The sequence below is a fragment of the Pelophylax lessonae genome (genome assembly GCF_965119305.1).
Source record: "Pelophylax lessonae genome assembly, chromosome: 10".
Taxonomy (NCBI): Eukaryota; Metazoa; Chordata; class Amphibia; order Anura; family Ranidae; genus Pelophylax; species Pelophylax lessonae.
Genome location: NC_138777.1, coordinates 217,311,516 through 217,329,072, shown reverse-complemented (window position 1 = coordinate 217,329,072; position 17,557 = coordinate 217,311,516). Strand labels below are relative to the sequence as shown.

Here is a 17,557-nt window from a genome sequence, read left to right as displayed (position 1 = left end):
CTTGGTTTATTTCATCAATTTCACACAACATGGCTCTCTGATTATGGGTTCTGCTGGGTAGTTTACACTACCCAGTCTATTTTAGTCTATTTATTTATTTATATGTACTACACAAGTTTTTTCATATTTACAACTATTTATTTTTAGAACCCTCTGGTGACCATTATCTATATGGATTTGCTCATCACATTATTGAATACACATTTCTTTGTGGAATCTTCTTATTGTGCCCGGATGACCTTGGATCAAGCTCTCTCAGTTCCCGGTAGAGACGTTCCCCCAGTGGTCTGCCCCCCACTATACTTAGGTGTTGATGTCATTGCTGGATTGTAAGTACACTGGCTGGAGAACATATAGGCTAGAGATATTATATCCCTTCCCTATCATTATTTATTAGTCCTTTATCATTTTTAATGCTATCTGTAAAAAGGATTCTCTTTTTTCTACAGTAATATATGATGCATCTGCTCCTGAGGAAGTGGATTACATTCCATGAAACGCGTAGAGCTTGTTTATGATGCATTCCTTATTTCTATTTTTTGGATCCTTCAATATCGCTTGACAATTAGTGTTCTACTCCAGTCTACAACCAATCAGTTCTTATGTATATGATTTGGTTTAATTATTACCATTTACTTGCCGTATCAATTATATTTATACTATGATGTTCTTATGTCTGTCGATGACATCGCCAATAAAATGTTTTTTTTATCATCATATGAGACCTACCTGCGTATTTTACCTATGTATGTACCAATCGTTACCACACACCTCATTCAAAGTCCCGAATTTTCCCCTTTACCCCTCTCCCATATATTTTTCATCCAACAACTGGCTTTATAGTATTGGTTAATATTTATGGCTATATATTTTTTACCCTTGTTATTTATTAACATGCCAGTTGTTATGAAATTATATCTCCCACCCTTTCTTACTTCCCCTTCCCCCCTTTCTTTTCTTTTCTTCATGAGGTATCACATATAAACTGCAGCCCCTGAACCAGCTGGTCCGCCAGCTCAGCAAAGGCAGGAGGGAGCTGTTCTCCCTCCAGGTCATGGCGTAGGAGCTTAGCCCACTCAGTCAGGGTTTGCGACACCAGAGAAATGGTAAATTCGTGCCTCATTGCTGAACCAGCTAAGGTGTACATATTGTGGGCCACAGACTCCGCCTTCCGGTCAGCTGCATCCTTAAAGGCCGGGGACTCTTCCACCGGAATCATGGTTGCCTTGTTTAATCTGGAAACCGGAGGATCCACCACCGGTGGCACAGTCCACTTCTTAAGAAGGGACTCCTCATAGGATTAACGCCCAGTAAAGCGCTTAGGAACCCCACGGGGACGCTTTGGTCGTCCTCACTCTTTAGCGACAATTCTGTCAAAATAGGCTGGAAAAGGGAACACCTTTGCTGCTCTAGATGGCTTATGAGTGCCAAAAGGTACCCGCAGCTTCAGCTGGGTCCTCCATCTTTAAGGTCTCATGCGCAGATACAATCAGTGCATCTACCAGCGCCTTTTCACGCATGGTAGCAGACATTGAGGAATGATCCTCACTATCAGAGGATTCCAGGCGCATGGTCGCAGACCCAGCAGGGTGACCCACTTCTGTGGCAGCCGAATCAGATTCAAGATCTGATGAGACAGATGAGGCAGGGGCGACCTCGCGAGACATTTAACTTGCATAGCCAAACCCCCATCCAGGAGGGGCTATATCGTGGCCGACCTAGCGCTAAGCTGATGCCTGCGTGTGCTCGCTGGCCAGACTGGGGTGATCACTGGATCTAGATTATCCCGCCAGTCACCCAGTCTGGCATTTGATAGTAGTTCCCACAGGAAAAATCGAGGGGGGAAAAAAAATCTATAAAATTTTGCCAGGACCAAAGATCCCAAGCAAGGAACAAGGTCCTTACTCCTGACTAGGCAGACTATAGCAGAGAGAGGGCGTATACCTCCAGGGACTACCCATGGGTGTAGCCAGACTTTTTTTTTCTACCTAGTGTCCTACTCCTGAAGGGGGCAGTATAACCCAATGGTCAAGAATGACAGGAGCTGTGTCCATCAATGAACGAAAGAAAACCCTGCTGATGAGATCAACTGCTTCTGCATCTGTGAATGCGACTGTGATCCTATGAGTGAGACCGGCAGCTTCAACAGACATACCGCGCACTTCTAGTGTGACAACACTGCTCCCACATAGCCAACTGCTAAGAAGCATTGTCACCCTAGAGAAGGAAGAGCCACTGGCAGAATCAACAAAGGAAAAGCGCACAAGAGAAATCATGCACTGCAAAAACAAGTCCCTCAGCATATGGGAATGAGGTGTATTTCAGAGGTATTTGCTTGCTTTTCAGATCAATTTGGGATATTTCGGAGTCCTGTTCCATTCATGCTCCTTCACAGGTGCGTTTTTTTACTCCCTCAAGCTTCTTCAGCACTCTGACTTGAAAAAGAAATCAGTTCTAAGGAAAACAAAAGGCCATGTACACAGGCCCTTACAGGGAGCTTTAAAACTGAACTCCGGGTTAAGCAAATATTATCGATAAATAAGAGTCTTGTGTATTCTTCAAGGATTCTTGGTATGCTTTGTATATTTATTCCCGATATGTGCAGTAATCCAGTGTGAGAATTTGATTCCGTGCAGGAGCTTCCTGTAATACAGACTGCTCACCGCTGCTCTCTCACCTTGTGCAGTGAAACTGGTCTAGTCTCCGCCCCTTCTGTGGTTTTCCATGGGCATCTAGTAGTTTGTGGAGTGTGCTGGGCCGCTCCCATAGCTCTGTTCTCTGCAAAAGCTATGTACAGCACATGGATGATGTCACCGCTACCTTTACAAGGTAAAATCTGGTTAATGTAAAGGCTTTTGGTGGATTTAGATCCTTTGTGGTTAGTGAGGAATGTATTTAAATAATAGTTTTTGTGCCTGGAGTTCAGCTTTAACCATCCCAAACAACTGGCCACTGCCCCCAACTATAACTGGCCTTCACAGCAAGGAGCACATAAAAAGGGAAACGCATGCAAAACAAAACCAAAGAAAATTCCCAGCTCAACTCACCAGCCAGTCTGCAAACTTTGCTGCCATTGTGCTATGTGCTGGGTGTCCAGTGCACCCCTGTGCTTTTAAGGAGGGGTGGGGGCTTCCTCCAGGCTCACCGGTCCTCTATGAATTGGAATGCATGTGCTTCTACTACGGAGGCTCTCATAAATCTACAAGCGTTAGGACTTGTAGATATATCGGGGTGCCTTGTAGCAGCTGTGCAGCTTATGCAAGTATTTGCTAATGTGAGCTAACTAAACCCCTGTTTTTAATGCAAACTGTTAAGACAGGGTAATTTGGTTGGGTGCAGAGTGGCTGGTGAGTTGAGCTGGGAATTTTCTTTGGTTTTGTTTTCTATTCCCATCAGTCCCTGCCCAACGCAGGGGATCATGATCCAACACCCCCATCACAATTATAAACACGTTAGAGCCAATTTTGGGAGGGGGTCAATTAATCGCTAGTATGCATTTGAATTGTAGAATAAAACCCATGCAGATAGTCTCCTGGAAGGCAATAAGGCCTCATGCACACAGGGCATTTTTACAGCTGCTTTTAGAAGCGTCAGGCGTTTTTTTTTTTTTTTGCAGCTTAAAAATGCCCCTCCATGTTTTTCTATGGCCTCATGCACACACAGGCTTTTAGGAGCTGTAAGTGGCATAGGCTTTTTCAAGCTGTAAAAAAAAAAAAAAAACCAAGGCCAGCTCGGTCTGGAGCAGCAGCGTTAAGCTGTAAAAACACCTGACGCTGCTAAAGGCTGCTTAACGTTGCATACAGCGTTAGGCCACGTCAGACGTTTTTAAGCTGTAGTAGTTGGATTCGAGGTTTGAAAATAGAAGAGGGCAGAGAAAGGCTGCTAAATGCAAATAAAACATGCATTAACGCCAATACAAAATGCTTCTAAAAGCACGTTTTTAAAGCTGCTTTTTTCTGGTGTCAGAACTGGCTTTGCAGCTCGTTTTTTCAAACGTCCCGTGTGCACGAGGCCTAAAACTTGAGACCTTGAACTGCAACACTTGTTTATCATTTGAATTATCCGAAGGTGCTGCATCACTAACAATACTGATAAAAAGGTCCAGCATCAGGGAAAAGATTTGCAAGATGTCCTTACCTTTCCATCCTCAGTCAGAAAGCTTCCTTCGTTGGGTTTGAGAACGTATGACTCAAAGTAGCTGCTGGAGAATGAACTGCTTGTTATACTTCCCTTACAAGGCACCAGAACCTGCAGGAACAAGTCAGAAGACAAGCTGGTAATGGAATAGACACAAAACTGTTGCATTTTCACATGGCAATCGCAAGAGTACAGAACTATTCAAGCCCAATTCTCTCCAAAATTTACTTAGCCTACCTCTACCCTCAATGGCAGTCATTGAATTATTTGACTGCACACAAGCTTTTGAAAGTTTAAGTGCCTATGCTAGACATTGCACTTACAGACGACTGCTGCAGAGGAACCCCTCCCTATTATCTTCTCCTATGTTAGCATCCTACTCAAACCACCCTACTTATTTCCCTTCATCCTCATCCTCATTTCAGATTTATCTCCTCTTTTTTGATATAACAATGCTAATCGCTTTGTCTTAAAATACAATCCATTACATCTTTTTCTTTTCAGTTCATTGGTAATGGTCTTTAGCTTTTGCCTAAAATAGCCATCCCCGTTAGGAATGTTATTTTGATGCGAATGTTGATGGGTGTTTATAACTGTAATTAAAATGTTCAAATTCACATGAGATTCGTTTTCTGTATTCTGCAAAACTCCTGGTTGATCCTGCTGCTCTCCATCTCCCCCTTCTGTCCATGTCCCCATTTCAGCTAGGGATTTTGCAGCTGTGGTGGGAACTCTGCACATGCTCAGTTTTCAGTGAGTTTCTCTGCTGAGTATTTCCTCTCTATGACATCTGAGCAGCCCATGTGACTGCCCATGTCACACATGTGTGCGTATACAGAGAGTGTTAAATGACAGCCCCCTCCCTTCCTCCTCCTCCATGCCCACTAACCAGCTAAACACAATGGGGGTTGGATACTACATGTAGATTGACGGAGGCTTCACCTACCTCCTATTCTAAGACATAGGCTGGAGGGGCATGACACAGCCTGTGACTGAGAGAAATACACCCACAACATGTTATTGCCAACAAATAATAAAGATTTGATTTCAAATATATATTTGTAGGACAACTGTAAACCGTTTATTGATATTTTTTTTTTTTACTCTTCATTCCATATGCTGCATTTCTTTTTTCTTTTGAACATGTGACCAGCACTGCTTATGCTTCTCTGCAGACAGGCTGGGAAAGAGCTGGGTCATGTGACAGCTCTGTATATCGATTTGAAAAAAGGTACTTAGATTTTATTTGAATTAAAATAATTACAGTGCCATCATTCACATACAGAAATAGAAGGGAGGATGTAAATTGAACAGTGTTTGTTTAGGATCGCTTTAATGAACATGTGACCAGCAGAAGAGGACTAGAAGCTCCTCCTGCTTGGGTTTCTCTGCAGACAGGCTGGGAAAGAGCTGGGCCATGTGACAGCTCTTTATATCGATTTGAAAAAAGGTACTTAAAGCGGAGTTCCAGCCATTTACTCACCTGTCCAACGGTCCAGCGATGCGGCCGCCGGAAGCCTCGATCCTCTCCCTCGGCGCCGGCATCACTGCTGTGGGCACCCGGCTGTTACAGTTTGCGGCTTCACAGCCGGGTACCCACTGCGCATGCGCGAGTCGCGCTGCGCGCCGTGATTGGCCGGCAATCTTCTGGGACCTCTGACGTGTCCCAGAAGATTGCAGGGAGGGAGGGGGAGAGGAGAACTTCCGCTCAGGGCGCCGCGGCGCTCCGAGCGGAAGTGGGAGCGGGTACCTGTCAAAACTAGGTACCCGCTCCCCCCCCCCCCCAAAAAATGACATGCCAAATGTGGCATGTCGGGGGGTCAGGACTCCCTAAAGCGGAAGTTCCACTTTTGGGTGGAACTCCGCTTTAAATTTTGTTTAAATTAAAATAATTACAGTGCCATCATTCACATACAGAAATAGAAGGGACAATGTAAATTGAACAGTGTGTGTTTAGTATCACTTTAATGCCTAAGATGTAACTTATCTGTGTTCCTCAAATAAAAGTAAATTTGAAGTAATTTGCCCCTCAGTCCTTGCATTTTTCCTACCTGGAGGCCAAGTGGCATGTTTTTTTGATAACGTTTCCAATACTTACCTGTTTCAGTCCTCTGGCTGGTCACGTGACACACAACATCCTCTTCACCTCCTCTTTGCTGCTGAGCAGTTCCTTTTATACAGAATATCACTGACAAAGGGACATCAGTACCATTCTCTGCATTACTGCCCAGTCTGTCCAGAGCACCATGTTGGCGAGGCCCAAGAGAAGTAGGTCCATGACACCCTGGGCTCGCAGGAAGTAGGTTGTTGCAACCCAGAAGAGGACTGGCAGCGGATTGCTGTAGGGGACAGCACCATTGATAGGGTGAGTATTTTAGCGATGCCGTCCTTTTTTATGTATTCAAATGCTGGGCTTCCGTTAACAAAAAAAAAAAAATGGAATTGAGCTTAATTATAGTTGAAGGCCAATCCCATCAAATGTCATATTTCAGATTGGATTAGTTGTTGATAGGCTTGCTTCTTACTCACTCACTTACTTCTCAAAGATGTTAGTGAGCAGACATCTCACTAGAATTAAAGCTGAAATTTTATCTACTTGTATTTTGGCTTTCCTTTTTCTTCCTTTCTCTCACATCAACATTCTAATAACATTTTAAATAAAACCTTTCATTATAGATCCTATTTTAGATGTGGTGATGTTATCACTGGGTATCTGTGCTTTTCTATGCAATGCAGGCAAATCGTGCGGTTGGCAGGGTGCTGCACATAGCTTCCTGAAACGGTTGGCAGGGTGCTGTACATAGCTTCCTGAAACCATCACAACACCCTGCCTCATGACATCACCTCCGGGTACGCGGCGGCGCCAAATTCAAAGAAATGGAGACCCGGGTCAGACGGCGGCAGTGAAGGTAGGATTCCCGGGTCTCCCGGTGGGATAGGAGACCCGGGCGAGCCGCAGAAGGCGGCGGGAGGAGGGGGGGGACATCCCCTCCTGCACCTTGGAATAACAGCCGAGCGGCTTCTCAGCTGCATTGGTTGTCATTACAAGACAGCCAACCGTCGGCTATGGACACCGGTAGCGGGGTGATACCTCTAGCTGCAGGCATCACCCCGGTACAAGCACTTTCCGAAATATCGGCAATATCGGTAAATCAAAAGGCCGATTCCGATATATCGGGGAAAGTGCATATCGGCCCTTGATATATCGGCTTTGCCGATAATCAGTCAATCTCTACTAGGAAGGCTGCATTTGCATGCAGGCTGACCTAGGATATACCTACATATGCTGCTGAGCCTCTATGATTGAAAGAACTGAGATCCAATGAATGAAAGGGACGGGCCAGGGACAGTCAAGGCTGGGGAGGAAAGTGCTAGATGCTGCTGGAGGTCCTCCAGGCAGGAAATGAGACCAGCTCTTATCTGACTTGCTGCAAAATCATAGGAAGCAATTTCAGTCCAGGAGAAGAGCATGTACAATTGAGAAAGGAAGGACAAAAATCAGATTTAATGGATTCCACCCAACTACCTTTGCAAAGCTGAATATCATATAAAACTCAAATTAGGATCCTATGTCACACCGGGGATTCTGTTGAAGGTGACAATTCACCAGGGACAAAGTCTTTAAAACTGAACTCCAGGATCAGCATACATTGTCTAGATACAAGAATAATGTGTACTGTTCCTTGAATCTCGGTGAGCTTTGTGAATTTCTTCCAGATCTGTGCAGTAATCCAGTGTGAGACTTCCTGTAATAAAGACCTCTCACGGCCGCTCTCTCTCTCCTTGTGCAGGGTGACTGATCTGGTCTCCACCTCCTCCTGTAGTTTCCTGTAGGCATTCTGTAGTGGGTGGGACCAGCTGGGCCCCTCCCACAGCTTGACTCTCACTCCTTGTGCAGGGGGACTGGTCTGGTCTCCACCTTCATCTTGTAGTTTTCTGCAGGCAGCCTGTAGTGGGTGGAGCCTGTTGGGCCCCTCTCACAGCTTGGCTCTCTCTCCTAGTGCAGGGGGACTGGTCTGGTCTCCACCCCCCTCTTGTAGTTTTCTGCAGGCAGCCTGTAGTGGGTGGGACCAGCTGGGCCCCTCCCACAGCATGGCTCTCTCTCCTTGTGCAGGTTGACTGGTCTGGTCTCCACCCCGTCCTGTAGTTTTCTGCAGGCAGCCTGTAGTGGGTGGGACCAGCTGGGCCCCTCTTACAGCTTGGCTCTCTCTCCTAGTGCAGGGGGACTGGTCTGGTCTCCACCCCCTCTTGTAGATTTCTGTAGGCAGCCTGTAGTGGGTGGGAGCAGCTGGGCCCCTCCCACAGCTAGGCTCTCTCTCTCCTAATGCAGGGGGACTGGTCTGGTCTCCACCCCGTCCTGTAGTTTTCTGCAGGCAGCCTGTAGTGGGTGGAGCCTGTTGGGCCCCTCTCACAGCTTGGCTCTCTCTCCTAGTGCAGGGGGACTGGTCTGGTCTCCACCCCCCTCTAGTAGTTTTCTGCAGGCAGCCTGTAGTGGGTGGGACCAGCTGGGCCCCTCCCACAGCTTGGCTCTCTGCACAGCCTATGTACAGCACAGTAATGTCACTGCTACTTTTACAAGGTCATATCTGGGTTTGTAAAGGCATTTGCTGCACACGGAGGATTTATATCCTTTGGGGCTATTGAGAGAGATATTTTATTAAAAGTATTTGTGCCCAGAGTTCAGCTTTAGGGCACAACTACAGAATATCTTAGACATTCCACTATCTTAAACCAACAAACTTGGGCACATCGCTAAAATATATTCCAGAATTCTATTTAATTGAAAAACAGATTAACTTTTTGAGCTTGTTCCAAATACAAAAGCGTACAATTTCCTCTAGCAAACAATTTCAGATCATTTCAAACTCATAAATTCTAAATATCATAAAACACCAGAACTTTTCTATTCAATCTGTTAGAAGTCCTCCTTTGAGTCTAATAGAGCGAGAAATGAGATCATTTCACGCCCATTATCCTAGCAGTCGCACTGACGGAAACAAACGAGAAGATTAAGCCTTGTAAATTAGGAGCAATTTCGCCCGTCAGCTGACTTGCAAAAGGTTCCGAATATTGTCACAGTCCTGACACAAATGTTCTCATAGACTGGATTTAACCGGCAGGGAGGTCGGGCGGTGGCACAAGAAGAGTTCGCACCGCCACTACAAATAATTACGTTTAGACATAATCTATGGTCATCAGTATTGAATAAAGAAAGAAAACCTCTTTATTGCCTCTTGAGAACAGGCGTGAAGACACGATTTTTCCTTAAATAGAACAGTGACGTGCTCAGTCTACTGTCTATTGAAGAATCACAAGATTAAACACAAGACGGGACGCGGCTGATACTGCTGACTTGCCAAGGCCTTCATGATCCACATAGAGACTAAAGAGTCTAAATAGAATGTTTTAGCCAATTCAAAACAGTTCTCTGCTGATGCATTAAGCCTCCAGGATCCTCCCCTCTGCCTGCCTTGACCAAGAAGCCCCTTTCCTGGTGCCATATGGCCCTCCACATTATTGCTCTAATTTATCCAGGTACCTGGTGAACCTGATGATCACTCTAGGGGGGTCAACCTCTCCCTGGACCCAGCAATCTCCTCCAAAAGGACTCTTGCCTTTTTTTTTTTGTTCTTTGTCCTCTGTCCCTCATTCTGCCTAGCTGCCTGGGTGCACTCCAAGTTGTAGCTAAATGCACAGGACCTGTCCTCTGCTTCCCTGGATCCAGGAGTCTATGGCACCCACTCTGACCCTTCACCTGCTGCTGGAGGCTCCTTGATCATCAGAGTGAGTAGATCTCTATGATGCCCTGTGATCCCGGTCCTGTGCGCCTTGGATTGCTGCCATGTGACTGTCATCCTGGGCTTACTGCCCTGTGGATTATTGTTCTCTGCTGTGTGATATTGCCACATCATAGACTTTCTCCTGGCTGTGTCTTACTGCTGTCCTATGAAATATTATTATTATACAGGATTTATATAGCGCCAACAGTTTGCGCAGCGCTTTACAATGTGAGGGAAGACAATACAGTTCAAAACCGGAGGAACTAGAGGGCCCTGCTCATTAGAGCTTACAATCTAGAAATATTTCCCCTTACTGTGCCACATTACTGCCCTGTGGCCTATTTGCCCTTGAGGTGCCAGATTGCTGCTGCTCCATAGATGATGGTGTTGATTTACTAAAACTGGAGAGTGCAAAATCTGGTGTAGCTGTGCATGGTAGCCAATCAGCTTCTAACTTCAGCTTGTCCAATAAGCTTTGACAATAAAACCTTGAAGCTTTCTATGCAGAGCTACCCCAAATTTTACACTCTCCAGTTTTAGTAAATCAACCTCTATTTCTCCTTGCGGTGCCCTATTGCCACCCATACACACGCACATACATATATATATATTATATATATATATATATATATATATATATATATATATATATATATATATATATATATATATATACAGTGGGTACGGAAAGTATTCAGACCCCCTTAAATTTTTCACTCTTTGTTATATTGCAGCCATTTGCTAAAATCATTTAGGTTCATTCTTCTTCCTCATGAATGTACACATAGCACCCCATACTGACAGAAAAACACAGAATTGTTGACATTGTTGCAGATTTATTAAAAAAGAAAAACTGAAATATCACATGGTCCTAAGTATTCAGACCCTTTGCTCAGTATTTAGTAGAAGCCCCCTTTTGATCTAATACAGCCAGGAGTCTTTTTGGGAAAGATGCAACAAGTCTTTCACACCTGGATTTGGGGATCCTCTGCCATTCCTCCTTGCAGATCCTCTCCAGTTCTGTCAGGTTGGATGGTAAACGTTGGTGGACAGCCATTTTTAGGTCTCTCCAGAGATGCTCAATTGGGTTTAAGTCAGGGCTCTGGCTGGGCCATTCAAGAACAGTCACGGAGTTGTTGTGAAGCCACTCCTTCGTTATTTTAGCTGTGTGCTTAGGGTCATTGTCTTGTTGGAAGGTAAACCTTCGACCCAGTCTGAGGTCCAGAGCACTCTGGAGAAGGTTTTTGTCCAGGATATCCCTGTACTTGGCCGCATTCATCTTTCCCTCGATTGCAACCAGTCGTCCTGTCCCTGCAGCTCTAAAACACCCCCACAGCATGATGCTGCCACCACCATGCTTCACTGTTGGGACTGTATTGGACAGGTGATGAGCAGTGCCTGGTTTTCTCCACACATACCGCTTAGAATTAAGGCCAAAAAGTTCTATTTTGGTCTCATCAGACCAGAGAATCTTATTTCTCACCATCTTGGAGTCCTTCAGGTGTTTTTGGAGTGTTCATGTGTCTTACACTGAGGAGAGGCTTCCGTCGGGCCACTCTGCCATAAAGCCCCGACTGGTGGAGGGCTGCAGTGATGGTTGACTTTCTACAACTTTCTCCCATCTCCTGACTGCATCTCTGGAGCTCAGCCACAGTGATCTTTGGGTTCTTCTTTACCTCTCTCACCAAGGCTCTTCTCCCCCAATAGCTCAGTTTGGCCGGACGGCCAGCTCTAGGAAGGGTTCTGGTCGTCCCAAACGTCTTCCATTTGAGGATTATGGAGGCCACTGTGCTCTTAGGAACCTTAAGTGCAGCAGAAATCTTTTTGTAACCTTGGCCAGATCTGTGCCTTGCCACAATTCTATCTCTGAGCTCTTCAGGCAGTTCCTTTGACCTCATGATTCTCATTTGCTCTGACATGCATTGTGATCTGGAAGGTCTTATATAGACAGGTGTGTGGCTTTCCTAATCAAGTCCAATCAGTATAATCAAACACAGCTGGACTCAAATGAAGGTGTAGAACCATCTCAAGGATGATCAGAAGAAATGGAAAGCACCTGAGTTAAATATATGAGTGTCACAGCAAAGGGTCTGAATACTTAGGACCATGTGATATTTCAGTTTTTCTTTTTTAATAAATCTGCAACAATGTCAACAATGCTGTGTTTTTCTGTCAGTATGGGGTGCTATGTGTACATTCATGAGGAAGAAGAATGAACCTAAATGATTTTAGCAAATGGCTGCAATATAACAAAGAGTGAAAAATTTAAGGGGGTCTGAATACTTTCCGTACCCACTGTATATATATATATATATATTTTGGAGGTCATAGAGGTTGGGTCCTGGATGGATGTTACATTGCACCAATATTTGGACTGTGGTCCCGGTAAGGGAAGTATGGGATCTCAGGAAGGCAAGGTTTAAGCCCTCTCCCAGATGAGCAGCTCTTAAAAACAGGAAGTCGTGTCAGTGGGGGTGGGAGAGTAGGAGCTGGAGATACACCTGGGAGACTGAGCTGCTAAAAACAAGTGTTTTTGTGTGCTGCATGGTGGCTGGAGACTTGGTGGCTGCTTGGGACTGCATACCTGGGGTAAAAGCCCCTGCCAAAAGCCGATATCGTATTATAATTTACCATTTATGCTGGAGTTAAGTGGACTTTTAAGTTATACCTGTTTTCTGAACTGTTTGCTGCTGGAAGCTTTATTTCTGTTGTGGAAGAAAATAAACCACGTCTTGTTTAAGTTTACCTGGCTTGTGCACGTGATCCCTTGGAGCTATCACCCCAAATATCACTATATTATATATATATATATATATATATATATATATATATATATATATATATATATATATATATATATATATTAGGGATGCACCGAAATGAAATTCTTGGCCGAAGCCGAATAATAATGAAATGCTTGGCCGAAGGCCGAATACCGAACACGGTGTTTCGCATTTTTTCCATTTATTTTGCCAATTTTTAGGGGGCACGCAGATGGGCACATTTTATGTTAGGGGCACTCTGATGGGCAAAACAAAACATTTAAATCAGCGTTGCTCTTAACATAAAATATGCCCATTAGCGTGCCCCTTAAAATAAAATATGCCCATCAGAGTGCCCCTTAACATAAAATATGCTCATCAGCATGTCCCTTAGCATAAAATAAGGGGCACGCTGATGGCCACATTTTATGTCAAGGGAGCACTCTGTTGGGCACATTTTTTTTCTTTTTTTTTTTTTTTAAGGGGCACTTTATAGGGCACTCTAATGTAATGAGCATGGCAAGTGGCAACAACATATGGCAGTCTGCACACTAATGCTTCTGCAGCTGCCAGCTACCGTATTCTTCTCCCCCAAATGTGCTCAGCTCCACATCACATACCTGAACTGCAGCCAGAGCCAAAAGCCACGAACAGGGGGGCGGGGCGTGGACCTAGTGTGAAGGAGCCACAGTCAGGAGCAGGGGGCGGGACGTCACACCCCCTACTCGCGGCCGGACAGGACACCGGCGGCATGTGAGAAGGGAGCCGCGATGAGGAAGGTGACATTGTTCGGCTCAAAATTATTCGGCCTTTTGACTTATTCGGCCGAACGCCGAAAGTGCTCTTTTCTCTATTTTCGGCCGAATAATGTTCGGCCGCCGAATATTCGGTGCATCCCTAATATATATATATATACACACACACACACATACACATATACACACACACACACACAATTTTGCTGCAATTTTACAGGGCGCTTTTCATAGGTCATGTGACTCACAAACCGCATCAACAACGCAACATGGGTCTGTTTTTGCCACATTTCCAATGCATTTCAAAAGGGGAGGTGCTTTTCTTTGTGTGGTTTTAACTGACAAAATATGTATAAAAAATGCGGCAAGCAGGACTTTTAACACCGCAACGGACCAGTGTGAAGACATCCATAGAATTTAAAGATATGCATTTTTCTTGAGCTTTTTTTTTTTTTTACGCAACAGATCTTCAAAAAAATGCTCAGAGTAAAAGCAGTATAATCAGCCTAAAAGGTGCCAATATAAAAAGGTGGCCGAAAAAAAATTCATATTAATTTAAATTCATATTATTTAAAAGATTGACTATAATACAATTATATATAAAAAAATAAAACTGTCCATTTCGGTTTTTGGCCAAGTGCATCCTGAATTTTCAGTTTTCCATCCATGGGACACCTGCCTTTACATGCACACAAACTTTAATGGCATCCTAGTCTTAGTATGTAGGGTTCAATATTGAGTTTGCCCACCCTTCTATCATCTAGGTCTTTATGGACCTTGCTTTGTGCACTGGTCCATATCATTTGGTGGAGGGGGGGGGGGGGGTATGGTGTGGGGTTGTTTTTCAGGGGTTGGGCTTGGCCCCTTAGTTCCAGTGAAGGGAACAGAAAGCATCAGCATACCAAGACATTTTGGACAATTTCATGCTCCCAACTCTTTGGGAACAGTTTGGGCATGGCCCCTTCTTGTTCCAACATGACTGCACACCAGTGCAAAAAGCATGGTCCATAAAGACATGGATGAGTGAGTTTGGGATGGGGGAACTAGACTGGCCTGCACAGAGTCCTGACCTCAACCCGAAAGAACACCTTTGGGATGAATTAGAGAGAAGACTGCAAGCCAGGCCTTCTCTCCAACATCAGTGCCTGACTCCAGGAAGAATGGTCAAAACATTTCCATAGACACACTCCTAAACTTTTTGGACAGCCTTCCCAGAAGAGTTGAAGCAGTTATAGCTGCAAAGGGTGGGCCAACTCAATATTCAACCCTATGGACTAAGACTGGGATGTCATTAAAGTCCATGTCCACTTAAGGCTCCGTTCACATGTAGGCGTTTTTGGGCGTTTTTGGAGCGTTTTTCTGCTCACTGATCAGCTCTCAAAACGCCCAACAAGACAAATCCCATTCATTGCAATGACCCCTGTTCACATCTGAGCGTTCTGACGCCCTAAGGAAAACGCCCAACGCTCAAAAAAGTACTTGAGCTTCTTTTTGGGCAGATCACAGGTGTTTTGTCCCATAGACCTCAATGTATAGTGATATTTGGCGTTTCACAAGCGTTTAGTTGCTCCTGATCAGCTCAAACAGCACAACTCTCCACCCAGGTCTCCACCCCCTTGGCATGCCTCTGCTGTGAGCACATTTTCCTGAAACATGGAGAACAGCAGTTAGGCAGTTTAGGTGACCAGACCCTGCCATACCAAGGTGACCATAATGAACTTTACTGACTTAGCCTGCTGCCATACCAGGGTGACCGTAATGTAGTTTAGGTGAACTGACTCTGCTATGCCAGGGTGACCGAACTCAAGGTGACTGAACTGACTCTACTATGCCAGGGTGACCAAACTCTTCCATGCCAAGGTGACCGTAATGTAGTTTAGGTGAACTGACTCTGCTATGCCAGGGTGACCGAACTCAAGGTGACTGTGAACTGACTCTACTATGCCAGGGTGACCAAACTCTTCCATGCCAAGGTGACCGTAACGAAGTTTAGGTGAACTGACTCTGCTATGCCAGGGTGACCAAACTCTTCCATGCCAAGGTGACCGTAACGAAGTTTAGGTGAACTGACTCTGCTATGCCAGGGTGACCAAACTCTTCCATGCCAAGGTGACCGTAACGAAGTTTAGGTGAACTGACTCTGCTATGCCAGGGTGACCAAACTCTTCTATGCCAAGGTGACCATAACGAAGTTTAGGTGAACTGACTCTGCTATGCCAGGGTGACCAAACTCTTCCATGACAAGGTGACCGTAATGAACTTTACTGACTTAGCCTGCTGCCATACCAGGGTGACCGTAACGAAGTTTAGCTGACTTAGCCTGCTGCCATACCAGGGTGACCGTAATGTAGTTTACAGTGAACTGACTCTACTATGCCAGGGTGACCAAACTCTTCCATGCCAAGGTGACCGTAATGTAGTTTAGGGTAAATTGACTCTGCTATGCCAAGGTAACCGTAATGTAGATATATATATGGAATCAAAGAACACAATTTTGAAGCCCTAAAACCCAATAAATGCCCCTAAAAAGTGCCTAGGGTTCTGGATCATGCCCCAGGGACTATGAATCAGGCAAAAAAAAGTTCTTAAAAATTGTCATTTTTGATAGAGAGCCAATTATTGGAAAAAAAAAAAAGATTTCTTTGTCTGGGGGGGTCTAAAAAGTGTACCTGTGAAGTTTCAGACTCTGTAGCATGTCCAGAACCATAAAAAAAAAAAGATCATGCAGAAGAGGAGGTCCCTGGGAGGTCCAATGCAGAGGAGGAGGTCCCTGGGAGGTTCCTTTGCAAATGTTGTAAAAAAAAAAAAAAAACACTCTGCTTTTCCATTGGTCACCTCATTACACAAAAACACCTGTTAAAAACGCCCAAAAAAACGCCTGGAAAACGCTTGCAAAAACGCCTATAAAAACGCCTGTAAAACGCCTGAAAAACGCCAACGCCTACATGTGAACGGAGCCTAAAGGCAGGCATCCTAATACTTTTGGTAATAAAGTGTGTATATATACACACACACACACACACACACGTATAAATATAATCTACCCAGAAGTAAACAAATAATTTAAGCATTTACCAACGTCAGGTTCTTTTTTTTTTTCAGTGGAGTTAAAAAAAAAAAAAAAAAAAAAACACACCACCAATGCAAGTGGAGGTAACTGCTCTCTGACCTTTGCTCACCTGCTGTGCAAAGTAATGATCTATGGTGGGAATTTTAATTAACTCCAGATTTAAAGGGCAATTGTGACATTCATCATAAATGTACAATATCATTTCACAGAACACGTCTAATTAAGAAACATGACAGGTTTAATTAAAGAGGCTTAGCAGAGACATCAGCGCTGCTCATCGCAGTGGGAATAATGAACATGATAGCGCACACTTACAATGCCGTGAACTTCTGCAACCTTGTCGATTAGGTCGGGCCTCTGCTTGTGGATTGCCAAGTAGAAAGCGTTGTTCAGAATGTCCTCATCATACATAGCCATAAGGGATGTCAGTTCCGCAAGGTGTACCAGAGAGGCGAGGTCGCTGGGCTCATGATGGCTCCATTACTCCTACGTATGTAAATCTGGAGAAAATGGAAACTTCCTGGATGGCTGAAACTCTGACACCTGTAAAAAAAATTGAATGTAGCTATAAACCCAAATCACTAAAAATGTCACCAAATCTTTAAGAGCTCAATCAATCAGATGGCAGATTAGTTCCAGTCTCAACCCAGAGCCACTGGCAGATGCAGGTACATCTACCTCAGGGCTGCATGCAGGCAGCCCATGGAAGTGGATGAACACGCATCGCCTGCATGGACACAATCACATGTCAAAGTTTGACATGCAAGGCTCTGCTGCCGGATCTATGAACCCGCTCCTGCCCGCAATTCAAACTTTGAAATGTGATTGTGTCCAGGCAGCCCATAGAAGTGAATGCACACGCAGTCCTGGCTGTGTTGCTATAGATATTTTAGCGATTTTATAGCATAAATAAAAGAATGATGCATTTTAGTTACATGTACTGTTTTTAGAAGTAAAGCTTCCCTTATTCATAAGCTAATGAACTTGTTGGACTGGTTCATGAGCTCAGGACAAGAAGTGATGCTATAGGGAATAAGGGGAAGAGAAAAAGGA

At 44.6% G+C, this 17,557-nt stretch overlaps 1 protein-coding gene across 1 annotated transcript in view; it reads right to left on the bottom strand.

The window, feature by feature from the left end:
* ANKRD27 (ankyrin repeat domain 27) overlaps positions 1 to 17,037 on the bottom strand; it is a 92,152-nt gene extending 75,115 nt beyond the window's left edge. Inside the window, exons 1-2 of the mRNA XM_082269946.1 lie at positions 16,820 to 17,037; positions 4,138 to 4,248 (exon numbers count right to left, since the gene is read on the bottom strand). Of these exons, the coding sequence (XP_082126072.1) occupies positions 4,138 to 4,248; positions 16,820 to 16,921 (213 nt within the window). The 5' untranslated portion in view covers positions 16,922 to 17,037. The remainder of the gene's footprint in view (positions 1 to 4,137; positions 4,249 to 16,819) is intronic.
* Between the last annotated feature and the right edge of the window lie 520 nt (positions 17,038 to 17,557).